Below are 18866 nucleotides of genomic sequence, written 5' to 3'. Positions count from 1 at the left end.
TACAAATTACTAATTATATTACTATATACCCCCAAGTAATTCAATAATATCATCTTAGAACCGCTATAATAAATATATAGCGCATTAAGGTCTTTAAAGTTAATTCATAAATTAATTAGTAGGGGGAATTAAAAATAGATAGACGGGGAAAATATTTAGTCTAATAAATTGCTAGAAGGCGAACGCAACTAAATACTAAATACACTTACTTTTAAAGTGCTAAATTAACTAGTATAGTAACAGTAACACTTCGCCAATAAAGGGGGCTGTGAAGGCACGTAACGGGCGAGGCAGGGCTGCAGCGTTGTTGACGTTCAACATAGAATTTACGACTAAAGAGTAAAACAAAAGGGAAGAGTTGTGTGAGCAGCTGGGCTGGAAGATATGCCTCCAGACCCGGGTGCTCAGACCACTCTCCTTATCTAATCTACAACCAATCAAATCGCTTGCATCCAGGCGGTCGTGCAGCGCACCAGGCATCGGCATGGGTCAGCGGGACTGGGCCATGACAGGGGCTCTCTTTTTAAAAGTCTTATTAAATAAAATAAAATCTTTTAAAATATCTATTACCTAAGTAAGTATCCCCTAATCATCTTTATTAAATTAATCCCCTATTAATATCCTTTTATTAGAATCGCAACTATTATAAACTTTTAATAAATGTATACTAATTACATAACGTAATTTAATCCCTCTCTCAATTATTGTATATTTAAAATTCTACTTTATTGTATTATCAAAAATAATAATTATAATCAGCTTAAAATTCTCTCCTATTATTAAAAAAGTATATTTAGTAATAGTAATTAAGTTTAGTCGAATACCCTACTTATATACTTACCCTTACTCTATTTTCAATTCTATCTTAATAATTTAAGCGAACCTTTTACAATATTAAGGAAATTAGCAGATAAAATAATAAATATTATAAAACTTACCCAATAGGCTAGTCTTACGCTACTTTACTAATAAATCCTCTTCCTTTTACACAATTAATTTTATAAACCCCAATAAGTACTATAGCGCATCCTTTCTATTACTTCGAATTATAGCCTTTACTATTAAATTAAAGATATAACCGAAGTAACGTATACATAAATTCTTAATCTAGTATTCGTACTTATTGAGAAGAAAATTAATTGATCCCTTTAATATATAATTAATACAAATATCGTTAATTTGTATATTATTTAACTGGAACTAATTAAAGTCTTTTATAAATAATTTAACTAAATTAAAGTAATTTAATATAATTAGCATAACGTTCTCACCGCCGTAGCTACCTATTATATAATAGAGATTAAGTAATTAATATTCGAACTTCCAATCTTTACTAATATAATAAATAATAATACCGAGGAAGGTATACTAATTAAAGGAGGTCCAGAGATTAAATAAAATATACTTTTTAAATAAGGAGCGGACGAATTTCTATTTTAATATATTAAAATAAATATTATACTATTCTTTAACCTACGACCGAATTATCTTTTGTTACGAACTAATAAGCAGAAGGACACGGGCCAACCGGACTGCCGGTACACAGCAGGCACGTGAAGGCTGGGCAGTGTAACCATGGGCAGGGAACAAGGCTTACGGTGGGCCAGGCTCATGAACCAGGCCAGGCTCATAAAGGTGAGCCAGGCTCATGAATGAGCCCAGCTCATAGTGGTGAGCCAGGCTCAAGAATGAGCTCGGCTCACAGGAATGAGCCAACACTATCACCATGAGCCAACCTACGGAAAACGGCAAACCACCTGTAAGCACAATAGATATAAAGGGGCGACTGGAGAACTCAGATTGTCAGATAGTTCGACAGTTGTCAATAGATCAATATCACCGAGACCAGTATCACGATCATACTTGTTGTGAACCTTTTGGCTTCACCGAACAGCACTGATAGTCTTTACCTTCAGCTATCTCACTTAGGCAGATCAGACGGCCTGTTCGTCACATCTTTCTACTTAAGGGTAATAATTCAATTATTAATTGCTTATTTATTAATAGTATTAAACTTCTAAACTCCGGTGAAGAAATTATACGAAAGGGTATATTAGTATCAATAATCCAATTAAAGAGCAGCTCTTTAAAAGTTTTAGCGACCGGCTTTAAAATCGACTACTTATTAACACTCTTAGCGAATCTCCCTACTACCGATTTCGCGCGTTTTAAGACAGAATCCTCGGTAATTAGCGGCGCTAACTTTTTATATAACTAACGTAAATATTTACTAGAGGAACTAATAGCGAGGGTACTAAACGTAATAAAATAATATTTATAGTACCAAATAGTATTAAGCTTATTATCACTAGAAATCTCAATAAAGTAGTAACTATAGTTATTAATCTATAAAATTCGGTCCTTCTTATTATAAATCCATCTCTCCAATATATAATACCTCCCCTTCATATATATAGTAGGGAGGTTACTAATACTATAGAGAAGATTTTTAATATTAATAGCGATAAATTTTAGTATTTACTCCTTAAAGGAAGTCTTACGAATAGTATAGATAGTATTAAAGGTAAATACAACCGCTATTTCTTATTAGCTAGCGGTAAACTCTAGCTCTATAAGGCTATCAACGGAAGCCTGCCGAGTCACTCCGGGCCTACTTGGGATCCGAGGGGCGGATGCTATGTCGGTATGGAGGATTCTGCTCGCAGCGAGGCAGCACACCCTGCGTAAACGAAACTGGCTTTTTTCAGGGTCTGGAAGAGATGGACAAAGCTGCTGACGGTATCCTTGGTGTTAGTACAAAAGCCAAGCGGCCACACAGACATGGAAAATGGGCAGAGGAAGTCGTCGTCAAGCCACTCCAGTCACATACCAGATCCGGGTTATCATCGGTCATATTATGATGGTTGTAACGGCATAGGCCAAGTGTCAAATCCACCAGGGAGTCGGGTCTTTTGTTTGTTTCTTGTTCAAAGTAGGATCAAGCGATCCGCTAGCTGGGCTAAATGGTGTCTTCATTCACCACTTTCTAGCTTGGGCTCTTTTCTTCAATTGCAGAAGACAACTACGGTTCAGGCATTACGGCACCTATCAAGATGCTCCCGCTTCGTGGATCCTCAGGCTAATATTAATCAAAAGCGCATGCGCCGGTTCCGGGCGGGGAAGCCCTTGATGCATTTTACCACAGGCGTCATCACTCAGCAACATCAAAATATTACCCACGGCAAATGTTTTGATCGCTTGGGCGGTCATTCAGGGTGAAGATATTTACTCGCAAAATCGTCAATCTCATCGGTCCCCACGACTCTTCGGTTTATCGTCTTCTCTTCAAACATCACAGGCAAGTTCACCTGTTGTCACGCCGGGCATCACTCGCTATTCTCGCAGCAAGCTTCATTTCAGTCGCCACCGCCGCTTGCAATCGAGATGAACTTCTCCTGGCAGTCGACCAGTTCCTTCTCGGACCATGGGCCAAGCTGTTCCCTTGAAGAACATTGCCGATGACTTCCAATACATCGAGAACAACAAAACTACATTGATTATCACGGGAATTTTCAGCAGCATCCTCAAGATGGACTTCAACCGCACCATCATCAACATGGTTAGCTGCTTGACCTTCGCCGAAGTTGTCTCCACCACCTCCTACAAGCCCTTTGTGCTCAGCTCTTATATCCGTCACTACCTCAGTGACATCAGTATCTACAAGATCGACACCATCGCATCCACCACCGGCTCATGGCTCTTCAACGCCAGTTGGACTCTTCAGTTCGCTCGACAAGAAAACTGGCCCATCATGCCACTTGCTCAGAGAGATACCCGACACACGCTCCAAGCAGCAGCTGATACCTATCTGGACATGTGGAGCAACAAGAGTGCTATTAATGCGGTTCCATGGGGACACCATGTGCACGATTAGAGGGAAGCGTGTAAACAGGTAAAGGAGCGCCGGATGATTCATGCAAAGTGGACATGCCAAGCAACAACACGCAGCCGCCCAACTCTGACCGGCGCCATGTCATTGATGAAAGCACGGGGACTGTCAGCGTGCTTTGCAACTTTGCCGGATAGTCATGAGTTCAGGCTGGAGGGGAGCAAGCTGAGATATGTGCATACTATCACGGTTGCGGACAGTTCCGCGTGGGAGGACGTATAGGCGAAGCTTTTGAGGCATGATGATACAGCTCACAGGCCGCGTGAGTGAGGCTCATGGCTGGAGGCACAAAGTTTGCGTTTCCTTGTTCCATCTCTGGAAGGCAGTCGGGTTCACAAAACATCAGCGGACTTTGCACTCACAATCCAATGAGTTTTGACATGGAAGTATCACCAACGCCTGCACAACCATTCAGTCACGGATAAAGAGCTATCGTGGGCACTCACTGCATCCCGAGCATCACATCTCCAGTTCTGCCTCTACCAACCAAACACTATGTTAAGGCGCTTTCACAAACTCTTCAACATGTCCACCACCAATTCCATCCCCGATTGCTTCCCCCTCTTTCCCTACCTCCCCGGCGAACTCCGAGCCCTCATCTGGAAGCACGCCGTCGAACCCTACCGCGTCCTACGCATAACCCTCTACCAAAAGGACTTCCCACCCAACCCGCAACTCCCACCCAGCTCTCAGTTCTTGGGTTCGGCTGTCTACGGTCCGCCCTGGAACGTCAAAGTGGGCTGTACCGATGCACTCGTCGCAGCTACGAGACGTGTGCGCGATTTGATGCTGGTTTCGAGAGAGGCATATCGAGATATTACAGACTATATCCTGCCGGATCGGATCCATGTCACGGTCGATTGGGACCCTCCCTATCTGCAGGGGATGCATATGTTCGCGAGCAAAGGCGAGAAGGTATACAAGATTCCATGGAATAGGAAGACCGAGAGGGTTTATTTGGAGATGGTCCATTTGAAGTGGGATACCCATGAGAGTGGGGGGATGAGGGAAGGAATGTGGGAAAGGACAAGGGAGGAGATTCCGAGGGGAAGCGACCTACCTGCGCCGCCGGTGTGGGTTAATGAGGTCGGGTATGAGCCGTTTGGTCAAGACCCCGAGTCCAACTCGGAGTCGGATCCTGATGAAAGTCGTGATCCATCACGGCCATCAAGGTTTTACGTCCCGCCCGCTGACTCTATCGCCGCGACCACTGTCCCTGAACCAAACCCCGACTCAGACCAGGAACTACATATAGACCCCAGAGTACCAGGCGAGATCTACATTCCCCACACCCTCGCTCATGTCATCATTAGGAGACACATCAGCCTCGCTCCCATCCTCACTCGCCTCGCCCCCGTCGCATACAGATCCCTCATCCCGCTCGTTCTGCTTTGCAAGATCCTCCGCGTCACCAACATAACCATCATCGCCGACTCCATCCTCTACAGTAACCTTCCTGCTGGCCCCAGCCCAGCATGGGTAGATGAACACAAAGTGCTTCACGAACCGAGGATAGCGGAGTTAAGCAGGTTAAGCACTGCCTTGGCGGATCTTTTAGACTCAGAAACATCAACAACCCAAACCCAGCTCCAAACCCAATCCCAAACCCAAACCCGGCACGAAGTCCTAGCCCACGAACTCCGCGCCATGTCCCTCTCACCCGCAGACTTGCGCAGGATCCGCTTCTTCCGCCTTCGCGATCCAAATCCACCGCCAGCCCAAGACAGTCGCCGAAACGCGCGGGAAACACAACGGGTAAGAGGAGGAGGAAGGGGAGAATGGGGAACCGGTCGTCCTGGAACTTCCAATTGGGCAGGGGCACGGAATGAGGGAGATCAAAATCGTGGGCATGAGATGAGTAGAAGGGAGGGACAGTATGGTGGGTTTGGAAGTAGGAGGGGGTGGTGGGCATACCCTGGAGAAGGACGGGGACGGCTTTGGGGGCCTGGGGGTATGGGGTCAGGAGTAGGAGTGGGATACGGATATGCGGGGCCGGTTGGTTTGGATTTGGAGTTGGGGACAGGGCAGGGGACGGTTAGGGAGGTGGTGGCGGGGGGGGTGGGGTGGGAAAGTTTGGGCGCGATGGGTGCAATGGGCAGCGGGAGGGTGCTTGATGCGTCGCCGCCGGTAACGTCGATGGGGAGATCTTGGGGTTCGGGGTCTGGATTGGGATCGGGGTTTTCCGGGTTTGAGCGGCCGTGATGGCTTCAGGTCTTGGGAAAACCGGGATGGAGCTAACCTACTGAAGTGAGCGGCACAGGGGGCCGAGGATGATGGAACGGGACATTGAGCATGAGCAGGACTGGCGAGGCGACAAAGACCGTGGTTTCCAAAAACGATGTTCAACGAACAGCAGTTCCATTGGCGGCAATTCAACATCACAAGTTGGAACATTGGAGGCTTGATGCTGACGTAACATTGAAGTTGTACAACATCGGAAAACCTCAAGTCGGAAGTCAGCCACACTGGAGTGGCTGAGGTAGAGTTGGTGCGTTGTTATTTTTGGCTACATTCATTGCTATAATTGAGACTGACGTCGATGGAGTGCGTGTGCTCTTCTTCTGGCATGTGGTGTGCCTGGATTGTGGCGCACTTTGTTCCTCCGTTGTTCCTGAGACAGCCGTGTCTTTGTTTGGTGTGGGAGACGGGAAGGTAAGACAAAAGGGGACGGGTGGGTAGATAAAGAAGGCGGTTTTGAGAAATCTGGATGTTCGGCTTTTGTTCTATTGCCAGGACAGTTATGACCGGCTGGCATTAGACGTGATGGGAAGTCTGCTGAGGAAATGGGTGATGTCGCGGTGTGCAGGTGGAAGAGCAGCGTGGTGATGGCATTATGTTCGTGCTCAAGTTGATGAGTACGAATATCACTCGAGTTGTGCTCAGTTGCAAGATGTCTTGAGCTGTGTTCATTCATCCTCCTTGATCGCATGCTATCATATGCATTGTGCTAACAATCTTTACAGGCCCGCTGATGGTCTTTGCCGCATTTCCCGTCACGATACCACATGTCGTAAAGCAAGATCCCAAAACATCACCACTATCTTGATCAACATGAACACTCCATTCCTCAGGATCCCGCTCACCATCAATCTGTTTGTCTTCCTCAACTTGGCACTATCCAAAATGTCCACGAGCCATCGCTAGCCAGAGGCAACATTCAGCCACCCACCTTGGCGGAACTACCCTCCTGACTGCACTCATACAATCGTAAGAAGCGGCACCCGCTTAGTATTGTTGTTTACTTCCTTTCACCCCCTTTACCCCTGAGACGCATATAACTTGCAGCGCCATCGCAACAAGGATAGGCACACTATTCCTTCGATAGTCTGGTCCCAACTCACAAACACACTTTGCTCGCTGTGCAGCAGGACATTCGCTTTCCTCAATCTTTACCTGCTTTTCCAACTAGTACCTTCGTTTCATCTGACACATCACTTACTACATCCTACGTACCATGCATCAACGCTCGTTCAAACACGGCACCACCAGCACCAAGACAGCCCTCTTGGGAATGTTGATGGCTGCGCCGGGGGTCTGGGTGCAGGCTGCTCCTGGCGTTAGTCTTGATGCTGTCGTGGCCAACAAGCTCGAGACCAAGAGCCTCGATGGTTCTTCCATCATTGCCAACAAGCCAAAAGGTGACGACGAAGATGACCCCTGGTTGATGCCAGCCAACAAGTTCTACGACAACTACCTGGACAACTACTGGGCAAACCGCAACCAGTCTTCTGTGCATGGGCGGTCGTCGCTGGCGGGCATGGCGCACAGGAAGCGGACTGTGCCGAAGTATGATTCTGGTAGGCACCTCCCTCCCCCTTCTTTACCCCTTCTCACTACCTTAGGGTATCCAGTAGACTAACAGCACCCAGCCCTCTACTGCGGCGTCTTCGCCACCGGTTATAAAGAGGACATCTCCGCTCTCCTCTGGGACTTCCACACCAAAAATAACATCATCCACTACATCGTCGGCTGGCGCGAGTGTCGGCGCGTAGCATGCAAGAACACCAGTGGTATCTACATCTGCAACGACACCACCCAAACCGTGCGCGTCACGGGGGAGCGCATTTATACCTTGGGCAAGATTCCCTCTGACAACTGCTGCCACCAGGGACCGCCGGAAAACCCGACAAAGAAGGTTGGACATGGGATGAGTGGCCAAAAGTTCACGGGGACCGGGTTTAATGTCATTGTGGCGTATGCGAATTGCAATAAGGGCGAGTGGGACTATCGACCGCAGATGGGCCCGGCGGATAATCCGTGGGGACCGAATTTGGAGTGTTATACGGAGTTTTATGGGATGAGTCCGTCTCCGACGAATGGGGATGTGGTGACCAAGAGGGGGACGACGGAACTGAAAGAGAGGAAGTGGGAGTTGGTGGATGATGGGACGGGGGTGATGGATTTGGTGGAGAGGGAGAATACTCCTGTCAAGGAGAATGAAGTTGGTGGGGATGCGGATGTGGTGAAGCTGGAGGAGTGGGAGATGACCAAGAGGGAGGAGAAGGCAGGGAAGAGGTTTGAGGCTTGAGGCTTGATGGGAAGAATGTCAATCAAAATGTAATAGGAGGGCGTTTTGTTTCTTTCGTTGTGTGAACTTGTGAGAGGTCGTTGCGAGAAGGCGTCTGTACGATGGTGGCCTGTCTTTCTGGGGAAGCACGGGGATATGAGGGTATCGTCGTTTGGCCATTTCCGATACCAACTTGAATTTCAGTTTCCTTTTTCTTCCACTCTCGGGGTGTCCCGCATGAACTGATCTAATCAGATTTCTTCTCTTCTGTACTGTATCCAGTCAAAATGGGTCTCAACACTGCTCGTTCCTGGATGTCCATCCTTTTGGGAAGGTGAAGGTAACATGGGGTGACTACCTAGGTAGGTACCTTCATGTTATCGTCGGTGCCTACACGTTTTAGGTTACCTACTTTGGGAAGCACCGGCGCACCTAACGTCGACGTGCATGCGCTTAAAGTTTGAACGCATGAGTGTGTGGTGACAGGGGAACAAATGCGGGGGAACACAAAAGATAGGAAGGGTCCAACTTCCCTTTGGGGGGGTTGTACCAAGGCCTTGTCAGGGAAGCATCAATGTGGTCGTGGGCGTGGTCTCTAGAGCGTGATAGGAAGTTACTTGGTGTTGTGGCCTGTGGTCTCTGGCTGGACTCGGAGTGTTCCCTTGTTGTTGAAGACGAGGAAGAAGCCCCGACTTTGAAGATGCATCATCATGCATTGTCACTTCCTTTGCAGTAGTGATTTTGATAGTGGTGGGAGAAGAAGGAAGTTGCCAAAGATCTGGAGTAGCAGCCGCGTCATCTTCCTCTTTCCCAACTTCAGTTCCTTCCAAACATGGGGTCCCATCCCGTCCATGCCAGTAAAGATGTGTCCAACCTGTCCACGTGCCTTTGCCGGGGGACTATTGGCTGCTTTGTTTTCCAGTATTCGCGTTTGCTTGTTTCACCACTTTGGCACCATGTTCCTCCAATTTACTAGGTATGTTACCTATCATCGAATACGATATCGAAGCCGGGAAAACTGTACAGAGCATTGGGAAGGCAATTTGAAAAACTCCCAAGTATGGTAACAGGAGATATTGGAGATTGCATGTGAGAACCAAGCTGATGATTCTGATAGTCGCCTCAACGCTTTCACTCGCAGTTGTGCATTCACACCCCGATTTTGACGGTTTCCAGGTTGGCCAACTTGTTGCCCAGATGAACCCCCGCGGACCGCGCCACTTCCCGTCAATGAGACTCACCACCACCGTCACCCACCCACTCACCCACCCACCACATGGGCCGTGATTCCAATAGTGGAATGTCAAGCACGACCGCGCAGAACGCCATCAAGCAACGGGGAAACCCGTCGACGGTTGGTGAAAAGCTTGTTCGATCTAGGAAGTCTGAAAGTCTGAGGGGAAATGTAACCCTCTTTTCTTTCTTTTCTTCTGATGATTGCGCCAACCAGCCAGCCCATAGGTACTGACGAACCAACTGCCTGAAAAGTCCATGGAGCCGCCGGGCGCTATTGAATGCACTCCATTGTGTACAGGGGCATTGAGCAGGCCACTAACAGCCCCCAGGAGGGGACACACTAGAGATGAGGGCAATGGCAGACGCTGATCTGGCTTGGCTGTGCTTGGCAACTGCCTGATTAGGGAGGTTTCATTCGGATGTCACCCAACCATCACCAGGTCTAGTCGCTAATAACCATGCTGTGGCCATTAGCTACAGAAGACCATCATGAAAAATTTGGCTTCGTCTTTCTCCAGATCGACATCGCAGCCTCCTGGGTCAGTCAGTGGAGTGTAGTGCTTGTTCCTGCTGCCAACTGCCGCCCGAGGGCTAGTGTAGGCAGTCATTGGTTACACTGGAAATGGAGGCCAAAGTTGGATCTGGTCAACCCGCCATTGATTCCAACTCGTCCGTGCCGATTTCGGCATGTGGTTCTCGTGTTGTCCGACAGTAGACGAGATGAAGAGATAATGCAGAATCCTGGATGCTGATGGATTTCCACAGTCCGATCCGATGCTTTGAGGTATTTGTTGCAGTTTGTCCAGTAATGTGACTGAAAGTAAAACGACAAGTCGGACGGCAGAGATGACGATAATACGAACTGTGCAGGATATACCTACCTAGAGGTAAGTAAGAATGATCACGGTGAGAAAACACTGCCTGCTCATATATTGTCTTTAGTGGGTGATATCTTACTGACAGCTCTGCATAGCAATTGTTCTCACTCAGCAAACACAAACATGCTAAGGTAGGGTACCCATGATAGTACATAGTAGCCTGTGGTAGGCGAGTGGCAGGGCTTGAGGCAGGGGGACTTGGTGCCTCACGACAGGTGTGGCGCGAACCATGCTGTGCACTTCCAGTGTGTGTCCTCGGATTTATTCACACACGGCCTCAACCACAAGTCCCCATCTGATCCATCCACTCACTCCCCTGGATCGACAGAGCGCTCAATGTTACCTTGCCTACCTTCACCAGCTCTCGACTTGGCTTTGACCAGCCCCATGTGAGATGCGGTCTGCAATGACACTCCAGATAGCCGAACTCAAGGCGACCTAGGTTCCAATTGGGAAGGTTGTCGTATTTGACCTTCCAGAACCTGTCGAATGCACCGAAATTATGTCCATCTCAGTCGTTATCGACGGCCCGAGATGCGCGGCTTTTTTGTCTTTTGCCTGTCTAGAGACACTCCCATCAAGTGAGGGACCATCTTGTATAAAAACTCGACAAGAACCCCGATCAAGATGAGAGATTCCCTTTCCATCCCCAGGTCATCCTCTCCATCATCCATCCAGACAACCCCTCTCAGGATCACTTCCTCCTTCATCTCCTTCTAGCCCATCATGCAGATCAAGTCTTTCCTCCTCGCGGCCGCTGCTGCCCCCGCCGCCCTCGGCGCTGCCGTCAACACCATCAAGCCCTTCAACTGCGGTACTGATGCTCCCTCGCGCCAGCACATCCAGATGACCAAGGAGCTCGCCGAGAAGGAGGCTGCTATGGCTGCCGAGGGTATCATGACAGCCCAGGCCACCATCAACGTCAACGTCTACTTCCACGTTGTTGCCGCCTCCACCGCGCTCAGCGATGGCTACGTTACCGTATGTTTTCACCCATTTCTCGCAAACTCTCACAGTCAACTAACACCCTGATGAAATGCAGTCCACCATGATCAACAACCAGGTCGCCACCCTCAACACGGCCTACGCCCCGCACAACATCCAGTTCACCCTCAAGGGCACCGACTACACCATCAACAGCAACTGGGCCGTCGACGGCTCCGAGCTCGCCATGAAGAAGGCTTTGAGGAAGGGAACCTACAAGGACCTGAACCTGTACATCCTCAAGGACCTCGGCGACGCCCTGGGCTACTGCTACTTCCCGACCTCGGTCACGTCCAAGTCCAACGACTGGTACTACGACGGCTGCTCCATCCTGTACGACACCTTGCCTGGCGGCTCGCTGACCAACTACAACCTCGGCCACACGTCCACCCACGAGATCGGCCACTGGTTCGGTCTGTACCATACCTTCCAGGGAGGATGCACGGGCAACGGCGATTACGTGTCGGATACCCCTGCCCAGGCGTCGGCGAGCAGTGGGTGCCCGACGGGTAGGGACTCGTGCCCTAGCCAGCCTGGATTGGATCCTATTCACAATTATATGGATTACTCCTATGAGTATGTGTTCCCCTTCTTTTTTTTCTGGTTTCCTGCTTGAGATGAGAGGAAATGATGACTGACAGATGAAAAACAGCACCTGCTACGAGGAGTTCACTTCGGGCCAGAGGACTCGTATGACTTCGTACTGGAACCAATACCGCGCCAACGCCTCCGTCTAAGCGGCAGACCTTGGGATGGTCGACGACTCTGCAGCAGTTCAAGACCGCAATGTTTGTTGTAGGCGATGGCAGTTTAATCTGGTTGTACATAGTGTCTTTTCCCCTCTTCCTTGTGTGAGATTTTGTCTGGATCTCTGCACTTGGAAAAAAAGATTGGACGGATGATCATGGATGTCTATAATGATGAGATGATGAGAGATGGATGATACCTGGTGGGATTGATGTAGAGGAGAGATACCAAACCGAAAGAATGAAATAAATCATTTTTTTGATGAACTTCCTTTGTTCTTGTTCTTGTTGGTCGTGATCGTGATCGTGTCTGCGTCTGTTGCCCGGCGAAACTCTCGTTCACGCAGTCAAGTGCTCCGTTGCTTTGGTGCTGGGAGATAGGAGATGGCAGTGCCGATGGAGGACGACACGCTACCTCTACGTGAGGGACGTGGTGCGGTCGTTGTCGGTGAAAATGGACTTTGCTCAACCCCCTTCCAGGAAGGTGAAGATGAAGACGAAGTTGAAGTCGAAGTTGAACGTCAGATGAAAATCGGAGCAAGCAACCCACGCAAAGCACCACGCAGAAGCACCTGCATGCAAAGACGTCAACCGCCAGCATGAAGCATCAACCCGGCATGACAGAAACAGACGGGCGTCAATGCGTATGAAAAAACCAGGAATGGGAATGGGATGCGGAATAATCTCAAAGTATCAAGCAAAACCAGAAGGAAGCCATCGCCCATAGAAGTAGCGAGCCTGGCGCCAAACGCGGGGCATTTGCGCATTAGCCAGTGTCGATGTGAGACGTGCCGCGAAGCAAGACAATTAAATGCCCCGTTACACTCCCTCGAAATAGCAATAATCTCATACGTACAATCGATGACCTTGTTCCTACATCCAAACCCCAAAGACGTTGTGTTGTACTTGATGAGCAGGAGACCCGGCGGTTGAGCTTCCTCCGTCCCGCTCTACGGGTAGCACGAAAGGAAAAAGCGGGGTTGAAGCCATATGCACCATCTTTGTGCGTTGCAACTATGTAAGCTCTTATCTGCGCACCAATTTTCAACAATAAGCGCCAATGGTCTAACGGCTAGGATTCATCCCTTCCAAGGATGAGGTGGGGGTTCGATTCCCTCTTGGCGCATCTTTTTTTCTACTTTTCTAGTCCTTAATCATTGTTGAACATGTAGTTGGGAGCAATTCCCGCTCGTTTTAATCTTTTTGGAAGGGGTTGTCGGTTTCTGTTTGCTTTGGTTGTATGGGCGACTCCAGGAGTCTGCGTTGATGTTCGTTACGCCAATGGGTCAGAATTGATAGTGGAACCATTTTGTCATCTTCTCTAGGGAATAATCTGAAAGGAGATAATTGACAATTTTCTTTGATCTGAAGCAGATAGGTGGTTTATCTCATGGCTATGGAGATAGAGGAGAAGGGATGAACGGATGGATGTATCGTTCGGTGTTCGCGACATCAGAAGAGCCCTAAAGGGTTTCCTTACGAGGAAACATCACAAAGAAGATGATCGGGCTCCAGACAAAATTGGCCTTTTCATTAAAGGTAATCTTCAAAATTGTCTGTCATAGAAGACACCATCCTTGATTCCTTTGTTCGATCCCTGAAGTTAGGCAGTAAACAAGTCCACACCAAGAGACCAATCCTTCCAAGTTCCTCCCCACCCATCCACCCATCCACTCATCTGGCGTTCACTCAAACCTGCCTCTCATGAACAACAGAATGCTTCTCGTTATCCAGCTCTCCAACCCCCTGTTCAGTCTCCACCCTCTTCTGCTGTAACTGAGTCAAGTCTTCCTTATCCTCAAACACTGCATCATCACAGCCTTCGTTAGCAACAGCTCAATCCTTGTAATAGGGTGACCAGGTGCACTCACAGAAAGCCAACTCCTCCAAACTACGATTCGACGTCTCCGGCCACAAGAACCAGATGAGCGCCGCCTCGGCAAAGATCCAGCAGCAGTACACCAGCAGGTACTTCCAGCCAATAGCCTGGGTGCCGATGGGGTTGACGTTGGTGCCAAAGAACTGCGCCGCCTTGCCCCAGAACTGGAAGATGGCGATGCCGCGGGCGCGTTGGGCGTAGGGGAAGATTTCGACGAGGTAGGCTGCCATTTATTAGCATCACAATCAGAGAACCATAGGGGTAGACAGAGGGGAAAAGGAAAAAGGTAGGACCGACTGTAGGTAAGAGCGTTGAAACACAAGTTGTAAGCCGGACTATAAGCGTAAATCCAGAACAAGCTAAACTTGGCCGCCACGGGATTCTTGTGTGCAATAAACACCGCCGTGCACACCGTCCAGCCAACATAGACTGCCAAGATCGAAAAGATGCCCGTCAGGTACATGGTTCTGCGCCGGAACCTCATGACCACCATCGCGGCGCTGACACCGCAGACCAAACTCCAGCATTGATTACCCAAGTTATACTTGGTCTGAAAGCTGGGATCCGTGTAGCCGATCAACTTGAGAACGTCACCGAGAAAGTACGAAATGACGACATTGCCCGAGAGTTGAGTGAAAAGGCCGAGCAAAGAACCGATGAGCACGCGGCGGCGCATCCCGGCGGTCCGGATCATATCCGCCCACGACTGCTTCGAATGCTCCAACTCGATCTCGAGAGTGACTTTGATCTCGGCAATTTCCGCCTTGACAAACTCACTGTCCGCGTTTCCTTCGGCATGGTAGTGGATGAGTACATTCTTTGCTTCCTCAAGCCGATCTTTACTCATTAGGTATCTCGGAGACTCCGGAAGGAAGAAGACAAAGACGACTTGGAGGAGGGAAGGAGCCATTTGAAGAAGAGAAGGAATTCGCCATGACCAATCGTTCTTGATCCGTTGTGTACCAAACGTGCAGCCAGCGGCCACGATGGCGCCGATGAAGTAGCAGGCGTTGAAGAGGGATGTTAGAATGGGACGTTCCTTTGGGTAGGCTAGTTCACCAATCAAGCACGAGCCGGCGACAATGGCGTAGGGGAGGCCGAAACCAATGATGGCGCGGGCAATGATGTACATGGGGGCTGGCGGACGTTAGTATAACCGAGCGAAGAGGTCGTAGCATGAAGTGGGCACACCGTTCTTCGAAAAACCTTGGATAAATGTGCCAATGATCATGATGCAGGAACCAAACATGATGCACCATCGACGGCCAAAGTTGTCGTTAATCAGCGGGATGAAGGGCAGACCGAGGACGGAACCGAGAGGAAGAGCGGAAGCGAGGATGCCGCTGTAGCCACCGGTTGGATGGCCAAAGTCTGTTCACCCCCATTAGCACCTATCTTCTTCATCTCGATAATAGGGGGCATTGAAGTTAAAGAACTCACATTCTTTCCACGCAGGCAATAACTGTGCGGAGTTGATGATTTGCGAATCGAACCCCGACGTCATCTCGATACCGATGACACAGGGGAAAAGCAGTAAATACATGTTCCGCAGATGTGGCTTCTTCCACCATGGAATGGGATCATCCATGGCCATCCGGTGGATGACATTGTCGGACTGGGGGCCTCCGCCGACCATCTTGACGGTGTGTGGTGGTGATTAGCTGGTACTGGAGTAAGTGGTAAGTGATGCGGGTGAAGACGATGGCACGGTGTAGAAACCGGGCATGGAAAAAGGAAGAAGCTCTAAGGGAAGGGACCGATATCAGGGACCAAGGCGTGCATATATGGACTAGAGATGGGGCAGGTTGATCTCTCCTCAGCTAGGATCTGGTGTCTGGGGATACCACGTGGGCAAGTGACTTGTATCAGGCTATATGTTGCCTCATCGGATAGTAAACAATACAGAAAAAGGAAATATGACTGGCTGGGGAGACCCGATAGAGCGGAAACGTGGAGTAATGGTTTGTTGTTGGTTGGATCCCCATGGTGCTCATCTCGCAGCAGGTGCATTCTTCCAGTAGAGGTAAGTCCGAGGGGGAAGATCGTTTAGTTCTGGGTTGGCCTGGGGAAGCGGGACCTAGAGCCGGATGGATTCTCCATATCGCATGGTCAACACAAAAATTGGCTGGATGCAAATCCGGGGTGCGATGGTGCTCCTGTGGTGTCTGTCCCTGACGCCAGCCTCTCGTCTAAGCTGTCAGCCGCCAAAGAGGTAACGACTGGCGCCGGGAAGAAAGATGTGAGTAAATTAGCGGTATAGTCTGCGACTCCTGGATGGGGAAGCTTGACATCAGTGGCTGATTGAATGAAGTCCGGTTAGGCTAAAGACTATCACCCAAAGGGACAAGAGATCCAGCATGCATGGTGTGGAGGGAGAGACGCACCACCCACCCTAGGCTCGTAACAACCCAGAATCATGAAGCTTATTCTCTTTCTATCCCAATGTAACCCCCATGCTTTCTTCGCAGCTTCCCATACTCTCATGCTAAAGATTGTGGGACAGTGTCCTGACCCCATTTGCTGTCAGTCTACCAGAGCCGTGGTAATGGGCTTTTCTCTTGTTCTTCCCGACGTGCTCTCGATGCTCGGGAAGTGCCATGAAAAGCCCGTACCAGAGGGGGGCGCTTGGGGAAGAGCGCTCCGGTGTCCAGTGTTATGGCCGTGATTCCGTTACAGGTGCTCAAATCAGGCTAATATACCTTACCCAACCGCCGCTGGTAGCGGCACGGCATGTGTGGCATGCGCGGTTCAACGCCAGAATGGTACCCTGTCGCCCAACCTGTAGAGAAAATAATACCGCTCGGCGTTATTCTGTCTTGCCCATAGCGACCCATAGTGCTATCTGCATGCGCGGGACAAGATGAGGTCCCGTGATGGTGTAAGGCTGGCATGTATGGTTCAAGTTCGGCGGGAAGAAAGGAACGAACAAGTTCGAGTGATGGTGTAGTGGCTTGAATCAAGCATCAAGTAGTGGAAGCCAAGAGCATTGGCAGATACCAGTGCTGGGTGTCAAGTTGACCGAGCTTTTGCAACTTCGAGTTGAGAAGGACGTTTCTACCTTGACACGACATGTCTGGATTATGGAAGCGTTGTTTAAGATCGAGTGTTCGGATGAGAATGTTTCGAGTATGTTGGACCGAAAGTGCTCGAGGTAGGATGAGTAGGATCCGGGGAACTGTCAAGACAGCCATCTTTTCAGTCAGCAATCGTGCTTTGAGCCGCGCCAGTAACCTCCAGCTTCCACCAGCCTTGCAATATGTAATCTGACCAACGTAGATGGATGAACTTGCCGAACTTCCGGAGGTGGCCACTCCTGTCGCGGATATCGCATGCAATGTCTAGCCCGCTATGCACTCAAAGTCCCGTGTCTGATCGGCTGAGCTTCGCGATTATGCTCATGGCAACTGAGATTGAGGGACGGGACGGTTGTTGATCTGGGGTTAGAATTTGGAAAGCAGGGCAATGTTCTTGTTACAAGGAAGGTAAGAGAAGAGCACATCATCTAAGCAGACGGGTTTTCGTATGGTAGGATGTGAGGAGGAAAAAGTAGACGAAGATGTGGTGGGAAAGGCGAAAGCATCAAACAGCGTGGAAAGATTGAATTCGTCCAGGATCGATTCGTCAAGCAATTCCAGAGAGATGTTGGGGTAAGAAAGCAGTTTGTGGCCTGGAAGATTTCGCGTATCAATTAGCGCTCCATATTCCATCATCGCTCCTTCCAGTGTTCGTGAAGCATAGTAGTTGAGGATCCCCGGGGTTACAAATCTCCGCTGCGGTTCACTCCTTCCTTGCATCCTCGCATGTCATGTGTCCACTCTGCTCCGTGCTGCTCCTTTCTCAACTCGCTTTTGTTCGTTTGTTCACGGGATGGAAATACCAGCATGTTCCCATGGAGGTACTATTTCCTAGTATCGGTGTCAACCACTTTGAACGATCCATCTGTGCAGTGATGTTCGTAACGACTCACTTCAAGATCCGAACTAGCACTTCCCGCAAGGACTCCAGGGACAGTACCCGACCTCACAGTAGTTGGAGCAATAGCAATGTCCACTACTGCAATACCCCGTGCCGCCGCCGCACGTCTTCACAGCAGCTAAGGCCTTTGGGTCCATGGACTGTGGATCGAAGATGGCAGCGGGAGCAGCGAGTATCGCGGTGGCCAAGAGGAAGAACCAGGTAATGAACTTCATGGTAGCTCGTGTTATTGCGTCATCGATGATCTTGTGGTATGTAGGCGATACTGACGATTAAAGCGAGGAACAGTCATTGATCCTGAGCGTGTCAAATGCCCTCCCTTCTTATAGGCCCACGCTTGTGACCGAAAGCCGCGGTCTTTGATACTCATAAGAGTCGTCAGGTTCCTAAGTATCTTGATAGCTGATTGAACCCTGGAAGAAGGAAGCCAGTGATGCCGACGAAGGCTAGGTTAAGCGAACTTGCGCAGCAAACAAACTTGTTGAACTTCTTGATGACTCATGAGCTCACCGGCGTCCCAGAAGCCTGGATCCGACAGCGCTGTCATTTGGAAGTATTAGAGGCTTATTTTCAAGTCGAGCAAGTCAAAACAGAAACGGACTGGCATAAAAAGACACGGGTAAAAGGTTGTAAGTAGGTAGTTGAAGTTCGCGGCTAACATGTTTATTTCCGGGCTGTGATACGGCATGTTGTACAAGCCGCGACTTGTACTGTGTCGGCCGAGGGAGGAGAACGACAGGGTAAACACATTCCACATTGGGTGTTCGGGAGA

At 49.3% G+C, this 18866-nt stretch overlaps 6 protein-coding genes across 6 annotated transcripts; 4 read left to right on the top strand and 2 right to left on the bottom strand.

Moving 5' to 3' along the window:
* Positions 1–3424: 3424 nt before the first annotated feature.
* On the top strand, positions 3425–3874 carry NEUTE1DRAFT_134154 (uncharacterized protein; the record flags this gene model as incomplete). Its single annotated transcript, XM_009849149.1, has 1 exon — positions 3425–3874. One exon carries the CDS (start codon positions 3425–3427, stop codon positions 3872–3874), a length of 450 nt encoding a protein of 149 aa, XP_009847451.1.
* A 540-nt stretch (positions 3875–4414) lies between these two features.
* NEUTE1DRAFT_97305 (uncharacterized protein) lies at positions 4415–6091 on the top strand (the record flags this gene model as incomplete). Its single annotated transcript, XM_009849148.1, has 1 exon — positions 4415–6091. The coding sequence occupies one exon, from the start codon at positions 4415–4417 to the stop codon at positions 6089–6091; it is 1677 nt and encodes a 558-aa protein (XP_009847450.1).
* A 1252-nt stretch (positions 6092–7343) lies between these two features.
* NEUTE1DRAFT_34222 (uncharacterized protein) lies at positions 7344–8417 on the top strand (the record flags this gene model as incomplete). Its single annotated transcript, XM_009848744.1, has 2 exons — positions 7344–7686; positions 7759–8417. The coding sequence occupies 2 exons, from the start codon at positions 7344–7346 to the stop codon at positions 8415–8417; spliced, it is 1002 nt and encodes a 333-aa protein (XP_009847046.1).
* Positions 8418–11167: 2750 nt separating this feature from the next.
* Positions 11168–12508, top strand: NEUTE1DRAFT_115614 (uncharacterized protein; the record flags this gene model as incomplete). The annotated part of the gene is made up of 3 exons (XM_009849147.1): positions 11168–11491; positions 11553–12070; positions 12147–12508. 3 exons carry the CDS (start codon positions 11237–11239, stop codon positions 12229–12231), a joined length of 858 nt encoding a protein of 285 aa, XP_009847449.1.
* A 1421-nt stretch (positions 12509–13929) lies between these two features.
* On the bottom strand, positions 13930–15755 carry NEUTE1DRAFT_106744 (uncharacterized protein; the record flags this gene model as incomplete). The annotated part of the gene is made up of 5 exons (XM_009849146.1): positions 13930–14045; positions 14112–14342; positions 14417–15256; positions 15311–15490; positions 15560–15755. The coding sequence occupies 5 exons, from the start codon at positions 15753–15755 to the stop codon at positions 13930–13932; spliced, it is 1563 nt and encodes a 520-aa protein (XP_009847448.1).
* Positions 15756–17876: 2121 nt separating this feature from the next.
* Positions 17877–18309, bottom strand: NEUTE1DRAFT_97301 (uncharacterized protein; the record flags this gene model as incomplete). The annotated part of the gene is made up of 2 exons (XM_009849145.1): positions 17877–17964; positions 18107–18309. The coding sequence occupies 2 exons, from the start codon at positions 18307–18309 to the stop codon at positions 17877–17879; spliced, it is 291 nt and encodes a 96-aa protein (XP_009847447.1).
* Positions 18310–18866: the final 557 nt, after the last annotated feature.

The sequence above is a fragment of the Neurospora tetrasperma genome, assembly GCF_000213175.1.
Source record: "Neurospora tetrasperma FGSC 2508 unplaced genomic scaffold NEUTE1scaffold_1, whole genome shotgun sequence".
Classification (NCBI taxonomy): Eukaryota; Fungi; Ascomycota; class Sordariomycetes; order Sordariales; family Sordariaceae; genus Neurospora; species Neurospora tetrasperma.
The sequence above is the reverse complement of the archived record's forward strand: the minus strand, read 5'-3'. Positions and strand labels throughout refer to the sequence as shown.